Source organism: Apteryx rowi, unplaced genomic scaffold (assembly GCF_003343035.1).
Source record: "Apteryx rowi isolate R43461 unplaced genomic scaffold, aptRow1 scaffold_299, whole genome shotgun sequence".
NCBI classification, from domain to species: domain Eukaryota; kingdom Metazoa; phylum Chordata; class Aves; order Apterygiformes; family Apterygidae; genus Apteryx; species Apteryx rowi.
This window is the reverse complement of record NW_020449407.1, coordinates 683,886-697,187: the sequence shown is the minus strand read 5'-3', so window position 1 is coordinate 697,187 and position 13,302 is coordinate 683,886. Positions and strand designations below refer to the sequence as shown.

The following is a 13,302-nucleotide window of genomic DNA, read 5'->3' as shown; positions in this document are numbered from 1 at the left end:
TCCATTGTCACTGTTTATCATAGATAACAAGACTGTTATAGATAGATTCAAAGGTGGTTAGACATTTTAAACAAAGAAAAATCCAACAAGGGCTATAAAGTACAATAATACAACTCAGTCCGTATTTCAGGAATCCTTAAATTGGAGATATTTGGGAGCAGAGAGGTTTTATCAGAAAAAGTAGTACTCTAAATTTTCTTACATGATTTCTTTAAGTGTCAACTGCCGGATTTTTGAAACAAAATACTAGGCTAGGTGCATTTTGCCTCCGACTTAATGTTGTTTTGTAAGTATGCTTGAGCATAAGCAGAGATTTTAAGTTTCATATTTCATGAAGCAACTTCTTATGTGATAATGTATATATTCTGTAATGTGAAATGTTCACAGTAGTAATTCTACTAAAAGGTCTACTCAGCTGTAATTCATGGTGCCTTGGTTTGTATATTAGAGTACTTTCTAAGAGCAGAATGATAATAAGGCAGTCCTTACAAACACTAACAGCTAGAATAATGAAATAGTTTCTTTATGACTAGGAAGATCAAGGAAGGTATTTTCTTAATGTTCTGTAAGCAGCTGTATCATAGAACTTCGTGGACCTTTCTGCTTTAGAAGAACTTTATATGCCTGCTCTTCTGACTGTTTCTAATGCTCATTGTATATACAGATTTACAAATACTACAATTTCTATTATGAACTATTTTTTGTGAGAAGCTGGTCTATTCATTCTCCTTCTTCATTGTATAAATCTTAAGTATAATGTCAATATCCACCAAAGGCTCTAGCTTGTTAATCCTGTCATAAAAGTATACTGCTGTAGCTGCTATCTATACTATATAAGCATCAGTACTATAACTGGTCTGAAACCTGAAGTTTGCCTTCTACCCTTTTCCATGTGTTAAGTGCTTGCACTTAAGTGCCTACCTTTTCAATTACTTCTTAGTTTGCAGTTTGCTTGCACATTTATGTGGTTCTTTCAAGATTTGTACCAAGGGGAATTGATGCCTTAGTGAGATGCATTCTTTGAACGTGTAAGACGCACTTTTTTTCTGTATCATGCAACTGTTAACCTTGTTTTCTGGTTGCAGTTGGGCTGCAACCTTGCCCTATATAATCAAATGGCCTATATACTCAAGAAGCATATTTTGTTTCTTTTTAATACATAGTAAAACAATTCAGGCTGCCTCTTCATTCTTAGAATCACAGAATAATTTACACTGGAAGGGACCTCTGAAGGTCGAGTTGTCCAGCCTTCCTGCTCAAGCCGGGCCATGATTTTCTTTGCCTTCATATTATACAAAATGAATCAGAGAGCACTTATCATAGAGTTGTTCCCTGAACTGTCATACAGAGTCCACAGCACTTTGTTCATGCTTAAGTGTTTAAAAACCATATACAAAGATGCTACTGCATGTGCTGGGTATTCATAGTTGAATAGATTCCTATCTAGGCATGAGTAATTAAGAAATATGTTTAGTGTTGTCTAGTATCTATTTCAATCCAAATGATGATAGAAAACATGAATATTACTGACACTATTTTTCTGAAGCTTTTGGAGATTTGCTTGGACACCTGTATGCCTGTGATCCAAACACAGTTATTCTTTAAAGCGTTTGCCATATTTGAGAAGTGAGTATTAGTATGTTCCTGAGCTAGTTAATAAACTCACTTTCTGAGGTTAGTTGGAACACAACTGTTGTAGGCTGAGATTCGATAAACTGGTCTTTCCTCAGGCACTGCCACTGTATCCTGTGCTATTCCATGTTAAACAATTTGTAGCTGATTTTTTTCCAAAGCTTCAGCAGAAGTATTGTCTGCTTCATAAGGAAAGAGTTCATCCTAGGCTTCATTCTGCACAGTTAGTACGTGGTCTTGCTAATTGGATATTAAGGAAAGCTTCACTGGAGTTTGTACCGTAGCTTGATTAAGCTCCTGTAATATTTTTACAAGCTCTTTGAACTGCCCAGTGAAGTTTGTTGTGCTGCGACAAAGGTATGAACGTCAGTAGACAGTGTTGAAAGTTCAGCACTGTAGTCTTGTTCAAGCACAGATGATGGGTTGAAAAATGTGCTTACCTTGCACCACTACTGTTTTACACTAATGTTATCCAACTGGGCCACTTACTGGCATCTATTAGGCAGTATCTCTGTATCTTCTGCCAGCTTGTGAATATTCTTCTGTTTTCACCCCTCCTTGACATTAAATTAATAACTTCTGAATTTTAGGGCTTTTATCAAGTTGCAGTTGAAACTTTTTCCTTGATGTCCTCAGCTCTACCAGAAAGAGCAAGATAAGAAATACTCCCCTTAAGTTCGGTCTGGAGGTGGGGACTGCAGTTGCTGTTTTGGTTCTGGTTGCATTTTTAAAAAGAAAATAAAATTCAGATCTATAATATGCAGTAGAAAGTGATGGTATTTGTGCTGTTGCACAGTATTTTTAGTGAAACTTAAAAAAACAAACAAACAAAAGTTATATCCACTTGAGTTGTGTAGGGACAGACATGAATTACTGACCAGTCCTGCCATAAGTCAGTATATTGCCCATGCAGAAATTAGAAAAGGGAAARCACTCTACATTTCATAGCATGTTAAAATGCTTGCTTAGTAAATGTTTGTTAAAATAAAATATAACAAAAATCACCAGATAAGTACTATATTATGAAGAACTTCATAGGTTTTATGGTTTGTTTTCAGTGGCTGAAGAGGCTTAAAAGCATCATTGATCTTGGAATAGAACATGACGGAGATCAATTGAGGCAAAAACATTTGTTTAACATTAAAACCCATCATTTCTACCATCTCCTCTCTAGGGAATTATCAAATCTAATGTTATGTTGATTAAATTAAACTATGATTCCATAATGTTTTTAGCCAGACTTATTTCAAAATAGCAATCTTTCTGATCATTGCCAGTAGTAGAGATGTGTCATCTTCTGAATGCCATTTCTTCTATGATAGTGGTCATTGTTAACTTTTTCATTAAGGAAACAAAATTYGTTCCACTTCTGTCTATTTTAATATTCATTCTTTATAATGGTTTCAATATCAACATCTTTGATAAGATATGATCTCAAAGCATCTTAAGTCAACTTTTTACATCATCAGCCTACATTATCAAGCCTTCCATATGAGTAAAATTGAGAATTGCCTGAAAGGTCTGTGTGTGTTCCCCCGCCACAGTTGAATCTGTTGAATATAATGTATCTTTCCTGGGTTGCCTGAGAAATCGTTCTTTTCAAATTTGCAGCCAAATGCAAATTCATCTAATTTTCTAGGGTTTAATATTGCATGTACCCTATCATAATGGGCCACCTCTTTGTTTCTTAGTTTTGTGTGTATATATATATGTACACACTAATTCTGATTTTGTACAGCTATAAACTGTTTSCTTATGCAATAAGTAAAAATAACTGCTAAAAAGGAGTGAATATTGGTAATATGTTTCTTGTCAATGAGTTTGTCAGTGTAGAGCATATTAATATCAGATTACCATGTTTGCATCTTCCTTTCTGATTCTGATGTTAAAAGCTTTTAAACTGATCTCATTGCAAGCCAGGAGAATTAATTCTTTGGTCCCACCTTTATTTTATGCTTTTCAGTTGGGTATGTTATCAGGCGCATATTATATACTTACCAGAAGAAAAAGAATGGCTTAGTAAGGATTTTTGATCCTTCTTGTAAAATTTGTCTCTTAAAGCTCTATTCAGCAGCAATAAGCTGAAAGAAAAGAGCTGTTTTTCAGCCTCACTAAACATTTAGTATATTTTTCTATGGAAATATAGGAATGATTTATCAGGGGAACAACTTTTCAATATTGTTCTTCAGGTATGTCACTAAAACAGGAAGTATGGTAGTTTTTTGATATTTGACTACTGCCGCTTAACTTTACAATTGTTTGATTTAGAGATTTACTTCTATCCTTGATGCACAGGGAAATGACAACAATATCCAAAATAATAGCAGAATTATGCTTCGAAGTATCAGATTATTTGTACTGTATTTTTAGCTCACAAAAGTAAGCAAATGTTTCTTGTTTTCAGAATTATGATGAGATTGAAATATTATATATTACATTACAATTTATTAACTCTGGATTTTTATTGCAAAGTGTATGGAAGCTCTTTTTTTTTTTTTTTTTTTTTTGAATTAGTCATTAGATAAAGTGCATATACAGAGTCTGAAGCGGAGGTTTGGGAACCAGGGCTCATATCCCCAAATCAGAGATGCAGACAAGATGGATTTTGGATATATCTATTTCATTAATGTCCTCTGGCTTATTTAGTCCTTCAGTTTGAGCCCTGGTTGTGAATTCCAGTCCTAGATGTGAAGTCTCCTTGTTTGCAATGTAGGCTGTCAGCTCAGGTATATTAATTCTATTTCTGAGCCTCGTCTTGGTGTCTATGTTGGGTGAGCGTCTCAATGTCTCTGTTCCTTCACAGATCTAGCCCAAAGTTGTTTTTACATATCTGTTTGTGAGTAATTTGCTTAATCTCACAGAACTTGCTCCTTAGAGGTATTACTACTATGGATGCTAATTAGAACTCTTGTTGATAGTCCTTGGAGTGAAAACGGCCACTATAAAAAAGATGGATGCTAAAGTTTCTTCTAGCACTGAGAAGTGAAGCTGATGAGATTGTGACAGGACTATGAGCACAGATACTGGAGAAATAATCATCAAGTTCTTATGAGCTTTCTACTCAAATAATTTTAAAGAAATTGTTAACCTTAATTGAGTATATGTTTCTGGGTTGATGAATCAGTGTCTAGATGTGCTTATGACATTTTGCATTTTTAAATTTTCTTGTGATTTTTTTTTTAGGTCCATAATATATTGGCTGAAATGGTCATGGGTGGAATGGTTTTGGAGACCAACATGAATGAAATTGTCACTCAAATTGATGCACAAAATAAACTGGAGAAATCTGAGGTAAGAATGAAGCACTGTGTAGTGTCTGGTCTAAAAATATGATCATAATGAGTGCACGCTATATAATGCTGTTTGTSCTTTAACACCATCATATATACAGCTGCTTGTTTATAATGCCAAAAATTGCCAATGTATAGTTAGGTTAGTATGTGGTGCCTTTCATCATGTGTAATAATTGTTTAGAAGGGTAGCTAATGAGTTTTGCTGTTTTTACCTAATAGCAGTGTGTGTCATTGTTATTGGGCTACATCTATAGTTCTATAAGTATSTCTTACAAAAAGCCTTTTATTTCTAGCACTTTTTTTATGCTGGAAGCCACTAGTGAGTATAAAATTTAAATGAAATTAGGTAAGAACTGAAGTGTATATATTACATATTCCTGTCTGTTAGTATGTTTCTAGCACCTGAAATAAATGGCAGTATATTCAGTGTTGCAATAATACTGCAGCACAAAATAATAAATTGGAATGAAATGGACATGTGATAGAATTAAAGCCTGTCTTAATCCCTTTAAAGAAATATGAATTCTGCCATTTTGACAATATGAATATTTGGTCTTCAGGTGAGCATATTCAGATGGGAAGATCATATTTTGTATGTGCCCATATCAGTCTGAGCAAGGGATACTTGCATAACTTGTGGGAATCTCCTTTTCAATGAACAAGATAGCCATGTAATTTCATGTCAAGCTTTGGATTTTGCAAAACTGGATATTAAAATGCTTGTCTTTAATATTGTTGAACTTGTGTTTAGAAAGAAATTTGGAATAATAAGAACTACTTTTGGAACTACTTCAGCTGTGACACAAAATATTACTGTTTCTTTAATATCATCAGACTTGTCTTGTTAGCCAATATACTGCTAGTACATCTTAGCTGAGTCTGTGATTGATTCTTGTTGATGAGACACTAACTCTAGAGAATACATTATCTATTTTGGGAAGCTTATTGTTATTATTCAAATTTGTAACAAACTGGCAGAATTGGGACTATTTCTAAAGCTGAGGTCAGCTAGGTGGAGTGAAATATTGCAGGTGGCATAAATTTTAACTAAATGAGGGGAAGACACTGAGAACTTCTTAGTTATAACTTAAATGTATCTATACCTTAAATGTATCTACCAAACCAAGAGAGAAGTGAATTCTTCAGCTTTTTTGTGGTTCGATGTACACTGTTCTCCTAATTCTGAGTCTGACACTGTGCCACCCTGAGTCTTTCAATATGTTTAACTGTCCATTTCACACAACTTTCAAACTGTGTCTAGGAACAGGACAGCACTGTGTGAAAAACAGGAAAAAGCTAGGTATGATAATGATCTCATGCATGGCAGTACATATCCAGAAGGACTGTATTGTAGGTTATGAAGATATCCAAAATGTTCATTTTAACATTTTTCACAAACTCAGAATGAGCTGTTGGTCATAGAGATGAATATTTGCTATTATTCTTGAAAGTTATGGCTATATTTGAATAGCCTGTGTATACATGTATTTTCCTTATTTGGTGCAAGGTTAATCTAAAGTCCCCAAAGCTGAAATAATTAAGCAGCTATGATCTACATTGTATTAGGCTCATCAGTTTTACCTAAAAGCATTTAATTAAGGTATTTATTCCTAATCATGTTAATTGTTACCAAATCAACTGTAGACCAGTCTCTGACTAGTCATCGGAAACCCATCAATTCAGTGTAGTCAGCCACAATTCTTGCTGTTTCCCATTATTCATCTGTAAGTCATTCTCTCTTGTAAGATGCCTTTAGTATAAAATTAGGTGGTAGAAAATAGCATATAGAGCTTATAGCCATATGGAAGGCAAATGGCAATTTATTCTTTTAGATTCGGCAATGAGTTATAGAAAGTAAAGAAGTAGCAGTGATAAATTAAAACACTTGGTGACTGGGATGGAGTAGAACACTTCATAATCTGCTCACCACAAATGCATTTTTTGAGTTCAGTTCAATTTTCAAATTTCAGTTACTATAATACTTAGATACTTCATAATACCTGGTAAATATTTACTCAGATCATTAATCATTTGTTGCATGTATATGCTCAGAAATTTCTAGATTGCTATTTCTTTTCCTTTGATCTTTTTTGATCAAAACTCTTAAGTCTTTCAACATCTCTTCCCTGAACATGTATTTTCAAGATACAAACATATCCGGTTTGTGTAAATCAAAACGAGTGATAGCTTAATAGATAATTTGTTTTGAATGGAGGACACTAAGAAATCAAAACTAGTGGATCTTCTTAGTTTTCAACCACTTTTAATTGAAAGAAAGAATAAATTAGTACAAAAATTCAGAAACTGTTATTAATATAGCCTGTAGTTCATAGGACTGCCACATATGCCACAGCTCTCAAGTTTTAGTGTGCTTGGTCTCTTAGACCTCAGTCATGGTTCTTGCATCCATAAAGTGGCTGTGCTAAGGTTAAATTGCTTTTTATTTTATAGCTGAAATGATGAATCTAATGAAATTATGACTTCGCTACATTTTCAGAAGTGATTTAAATTTTGTARTGTATCCACATGACTATCTCTTAATGTGTAAAACCTAGCCATTTGACATCAAGTATGTGGTCAGTTATACTAATAGGTTTCTAAACGGACTTTCAATTGGAATTTAGCAAAAAAGATCAAATGTATTTAATTCACAAATATTTGAGTAACATTATTAGTTCAAAAACTCTGTTTTCAGCAAAGATTAATGCTTTAAATTATATTGGCTTTGATTTCTGATTCAGCTTTTCTGTTGCCTGGACTGGCTACAAAGGAAGTCTCGTTTCCACCCTGAGAAATGTTGTTTTTAATGCATTTCCCTACCTTTACAGTTTAGTGTTTATCTGTGAATGGATTTCTGGTCAATCCTCCTAAATCCAGAGGTTCATTATGATTAAGGGAGGGAACTTTTGGGAGAGGGGTCATTGGGATTTTATCTAGAGCTGCTAAAAGTGTTATAGGTAAACTTGGGCTAGCTCTTTTCTATTTGGAGTGTTCGACTGCGTGTGATTTAGACTTTAAGTTGGACCTCATTTTTTCCAAACTTCCTGATCTTTTCTAGCTCTTTCCATTCTTCTCTCTTACAGACCTTTATCTTTCAGTCTCCCAGACAGGACAGGTAGACACAGGTATTGCTGACTTTGAGAAAAAATGTACTTTTAACTAAAAGGGAAAGCAAAATGATGTCAAAGGCAATAAATTATGTAGGCCAGACTCAAAAATTATGTGTTAAAATACCCATACAAGTCCTTGTAGCCTACTTTTTGTGCTAGTTTCTTCTTGTAGTTCCCTCATCTTTTTCTTGGCTATAGTGTATTTTACTAGCTTTCCATTGACATATTTTTATTTTATTTCTCTTCCTGTGTTTTAGAATTTAACTTTTCTTTATATCATTGTTTAAGTAATAAAGAAATATGAACTTGTATGGACTTAAAAATCTTCCAAACTAATCTGAATAAAACTTGAACATACAGATAGCAAAATATGATGTGATGATGTAGTAGAAATAACTTTGTGATTGGGAGTGTTTTGTCCCTGATAATCTAAAATGCATAATATGAACTCTCCTGCTTCACAACTTAGTATTTCAGATAAAAATAAAGAACTTCTACCTGCTTGCAAAGAGAAATGAAGTTTCAGAGTAAGTTGCAGGTGAACAAAACTTAAAGCAAACTTTAATAGTTTTATATCTATGCAATAAAATCAGTTTGCTTCATGAAGATTATGTAGAAGTATTAACAGTGATCTTTCAACTCTGTAATTGTATTGAACATAACAAAATGAGAAGGGCAGTCAGCACATACTAAACTTCAAATGTATATTTGCTGCCCTTGCAGTCTGGATCACTGGATTTTGCTTTGAGAGATCTTGATAACTGCAGTCACTGAATGTGAACAGGGAACTGAAAAAGGAGGAGGAAAATGCATGTTTGAAGTTCAGTTTATGGTTGTTGTGCCCCTGTTTGCTGTTTGAAACATTCAGTTGAGCTCAATAGTTTGAATTTCAGTAATGATAATTACACTATTTCAGAATTCATTGCCACTCATTTTAAGTATCTGTGTATTCAAACTACAGGTATTTTAAATAGCTGGAATCTTAAGCAGATGAAATTTATTTTATTTACATATAGCTTTGCTGTTGGCTTTTTGCATGATCCTTCTAGGATAGAGTATGTAACGCCTTTAACATTTAGCAAATATAACTCTGTAATTAGATTTAATAGCACTATGTTCTAAAGCATTAGTTCAAAAATATTTTTGGCTAGTATAAAACGTTTTACCTAAATTTGAAGCATGTTATAGCACATGAAGAAAATCAAACGAAAAACTTTCCTCTACCTAGTATGTCAACACTTTTAATATATCCATATTTCATTGTAAGAGTAGGGAGCTTGGTTTCCGTTTGTTTTTTTTTTTTTATTTGAACAAAGCTACTTTTTTTTTTTTCCTGTTCTGCTCGCACATGTTCTGTTTTATTTTTGGGTCTGGCAATGAAAAACAAACAAACAAATAATTAATCATTCCCATCCATTATTCTCTTTGTGATTCAAGTGCTTAAAATTTCTAAGAGTATGTCTTAAGTCTTCTTATCYGTTTGGCCTCATTTTGATATACTTGCAGACTTCATTTTGTTTTTTCTCTAATTATGTTCATTTATTTAACCTCATAAGCAGGGGACATGATCATTCCTTTATATTATGTATTGCATCCTTTCATTCTTTCATAACCCTGCTGCTTTGAAGTCATACTCGTTCTGGAAAGAAAGGTTGGTATGAAACACCAGCAGCAGAGAGATCCTAGTGCCTCCAGTATATCTGGAAGAGAGTGGTTTATTTTGCAAAAATTCATTATTTCATTTTCCAGTAGGCTGTGTATTTTTATACCTCTATTTTAATGATAGCTAGTTCTATGTAAAGCTGTTTGCAGTGTCAGTCTGAATCTTTTCTCCTATTTGTATAGCAAAAAAAGCAATATGCGTATTAACWAAATTTATGATCTGCAATACTTATTCTTAAAAAATTTCAGATTATTAGGAAAAAAATCAATGTTTCTGGGGTCACCTTCATATAACTTATCAGTGGGGCATTATGAGGAAAGACGATGATTAGAAAGAAGAAAAGTGWTTTTCATAGTAAATAATGACCTAGTAAACTAGCAACAGTTCATATTTCTCACTTAGGACCAGTAGAATAGAAGTTTTGCTATTAAATGTGTCTATTTCAGTCTTTAAAATAGCATTGTTGTTTTGCTTACGTGGCATTGCTCATTCACTCTAAAAGTATATAATCACGTTTACAAGCATTTTTTGCAGTAACTGAAGCTAAACTATTAAAATACAGTGTTTCAAGATTCAAGTACAACCTTCAATAACAAATGAAACTGAGAATACAAAGCAGCTGTGGCAAAAATATGGTGTATTGGCTCTTTGTAATACCAGCTGTATGCAATTCGTACTGTATTTCTGAAATTTCATGAATGTCTGAAGTTTCATTTTCGCTTGCTTAAGTCATTTGCTTGCTGTGAATATTCATCATTCACTGCATGTTTAAAGCTTGCTACATGTGTTTTTGTTTTTTAAGTGAAAGCTTTTTCTTTGCACCTCACCAACTTCCCTGCTGAATTATTTGACAATAAGGGCAGTTGAAACTTATCCAGTGCAGTGTTACAGTGATGACTCTTTCATCAGGTACTTGTTGAAAACTGCTCAAGAGGGCACTGGACTGGAAATATTTCTTGTAGTAGCTTTGTCTTTTTTTAAATGTAGCTTACTTTCTGTAAAAGAAATGATAAATGGCAGGACTGCATAGTGCTTTACTGTTTGACATGCTAAAAAGGAATGCAAAGGCATTCAGATATGGTAACATTAAAAATAACTTTTATTAGTTACCCAGTTTTGAAGTTTAAGTATTTTTCAGGCATTTTATTAGACATTTAGTTGAAAACTGTTTGCTCTAAGTACTGTATGACTGTATTGTGCTTTATAGGGTTATGACATTGTGATAAATAGCATTCTGCTGTGTCAATATTATGTATACACTGAATCACAAGACCACTTAATACAGAGAATTACAGGAGAAGAGAGTGCAATAGTTTGAAAATGTATCTCTACTCCCATATATGATAGCAAAAGAAAATCCTGCTGGCAAAAAAGAGGTAATCTGGAGTGTCATAGTACTTTTGTCAGGGATCTTCACTGATCCTGTTCCAGAATGGTCCTAATGGAACATTACTGTTGGAAGTTGTGGTTGTATAGGGGGGTGGAAGGGCAATGGTTGTGTCAATTGTGGTATTTTAAATAATTCTCAATTGTGTCTCCATTGTATCCTATGCCATTGGGGCGGGAGGCAGGGACTGTAAGTCTGTGTAAAGAGGATAGCTGCAGGTAGGTAAAAATAATGACCAGCTATACTAAAACTTTTATATGTCCATTAAAAATAATTAACTCTCATTAAACTAGGCTAAGGAATCTCCATCCTAGTCACCTAGAAGGCATCTCTCTTAAATTGCCAGCCATGCCTGTTTGTGTGGACCATGTCCATCACTTACAATATTTTTCTGGTTTCCCATTGTTTAAGTTCTAAATTGTATAATTCATTGCTTTTGTTACTACTTTATTAATATTTTCACCTTCTCTGTGGAAAACAGTTTACATGGCCTGCTTTGGTTTTGCTCAAAGGATTTTTTTTTTTCCTCCAGTTACTGACTCTAAAATTTAAATGACAGACCCAAGTTAGAGAGGAAATGCATTTATTTTCTTATCTGATAAAACTTCATCGGAAGTTACCTCAAGTTTAAAATGGGTATTTCAAAATTCACAAACATAAAAGGGCAATGTCTAGTGGCATCATGTCTTCTATGCTATTTTTGAAAGTGTAAATAGCAAAAAAAAATTGCGATGTCTAATGCTGCTTTTTCATGATATTGCAGATTTAGGCTTGCAGACTTGGGATGTTTGCATTTTTTTCAGTATCAGTAATGTTAGGTCTAGGCTTTCCCCTTCAAAGGCTCTTTCAATTCCAATCCTTTCATGAAGTAAATGACCTGATACTGTTGGTGACATGAAGACAAGCCAAAGAAAAAGACACTTTAAAAATACTTTTTTACACCCTTTTATTTGGTTACGCTGTTTCTCTGCAAACCGACAATTTGGATTATGTCAGGGCCAAAGTGAAAGCAAATTATGTGGTTGCCTTAGAGGTTTATGATTTCCTGAGATTTCTCCTCTCTCTCCACGTGTCCTTCCCACTTTGGCATGTCTCAGATAGAAGTGTTTGGCAGGGGGGATGTAATAACAGATGGCTCCTGGCTTTCTGGCCTCTGTTCCTGGTCCTGGGAATCCTCCTGTGACTAAAATCTAGGGATTTATGATGCGTTAGCCTTTCCACATGACATAAGGGGTTTAGTTCAAAACCAGAAACTTTAATCAGTTTTGACTATGGGTGTTTTTGAAGGGAGGAGAATTTATACGTATCTAGAGTAAAACAGTAGGTAGGATTTGAAGTGGAAACCTTTTGTTAATTAGACCTTATGTTTATTTCTCATGAAAGAGCAGTAAAAGTGAGAATGGTTATGAGTACGTTGGGTGTCTGTCTGCTTTTGAACATTAGTACGAGTTGATATGACAGAAGTCAAATGTACTCCTCAGTGTAATTATATTCTGTAATTGCAATGAATTTCAGTGGAACTCATGAATCTGAAAAGGTTATACTTTGAGCAATAGTTATTGACAAACAGTATTTAATAATCAGCTATGAATCACAAACTTCTCCAGAAGTTAGTTCTCCTTTTGTCTTGCTGTATTGTTTTCTCAGAATTATTTTTTCTGTGTATGCACTGATTTCTTCAGTCCTTAATACTCTTGGAATGACAGACCTTCCATTTCTACAGGTTTAGTCTTTTGTTTGTTAGATTGAGTTCTTAGCATGTTACTTTGTTTCTTGTAGATTATTAGTTTTTACTGGGTCTACAAGATGCCACACTCAGTTCTGAAAATTACTTTTGCAATTTTTTTTTGCAAATATTTTTAATATTACTTTTAAAACATCAAAATAAAAAGTACATTTTTTTCATATATTCATAGAATCGGGAATATGATGTATTTTTCTGCAAGCTATAGGTTTTGTTTTGAAACCTTACCAGGCTTTAAAATATTTTTCAGCAAGAACAAAAAAGTTTTTTGCATTTTTGTTGTTGTGAGGGAAGCCTGAAATAGTCATATAGGCAATTCTAAATATATTTAGTGAACCTGAAATTTTAGGAGAAACATTGCCTTGTTTATAATAAATGCTAGTTTTCTATGTAGTAGCAAATACAGTAACAACTTAATTATTTGGCTTTTTTTAAACAGCCCTTAAAGCAACAAAGTTTTGAAAAAGTATACT

At 33.8% G+C, this 13,302-nt stretch overlaps 1 protein-coding gene across 4 annotated transcripts in view; it reads left to right on the top strand.

Annotated features, from left to right (window-relative positions):
* AP3S1 (adaptor related protein complex 3 subunit sigma 1) overlaps positions 1–13,302 on the top strand; it is a 34,913-nt gene that overhangs the window by 16,841 nt on the left and 4,770 nt on the right. For 3 of the 4 annotated variants that reach the window (XR_003254136.1, XM_026069472.1, XM_026069471.1), the window contains exon 5: positions 4,816–4,923. Coding sequence is in view for 3 of the 4 variants with exons in the window: in XM_026069472.1 (XP_025925257.1) it covers positions 4,816–4,923 (108 nt within the window). In the remaining variant the exon portion in view is untranslated. Of the gene's footprint in view, positions 1–4,815; positions 4,924–8,008; positions 8,060–13,302 lie in introns of those variants that run through there. The other variant, XM_026069473.1, reaches the window with a different exon arrangement.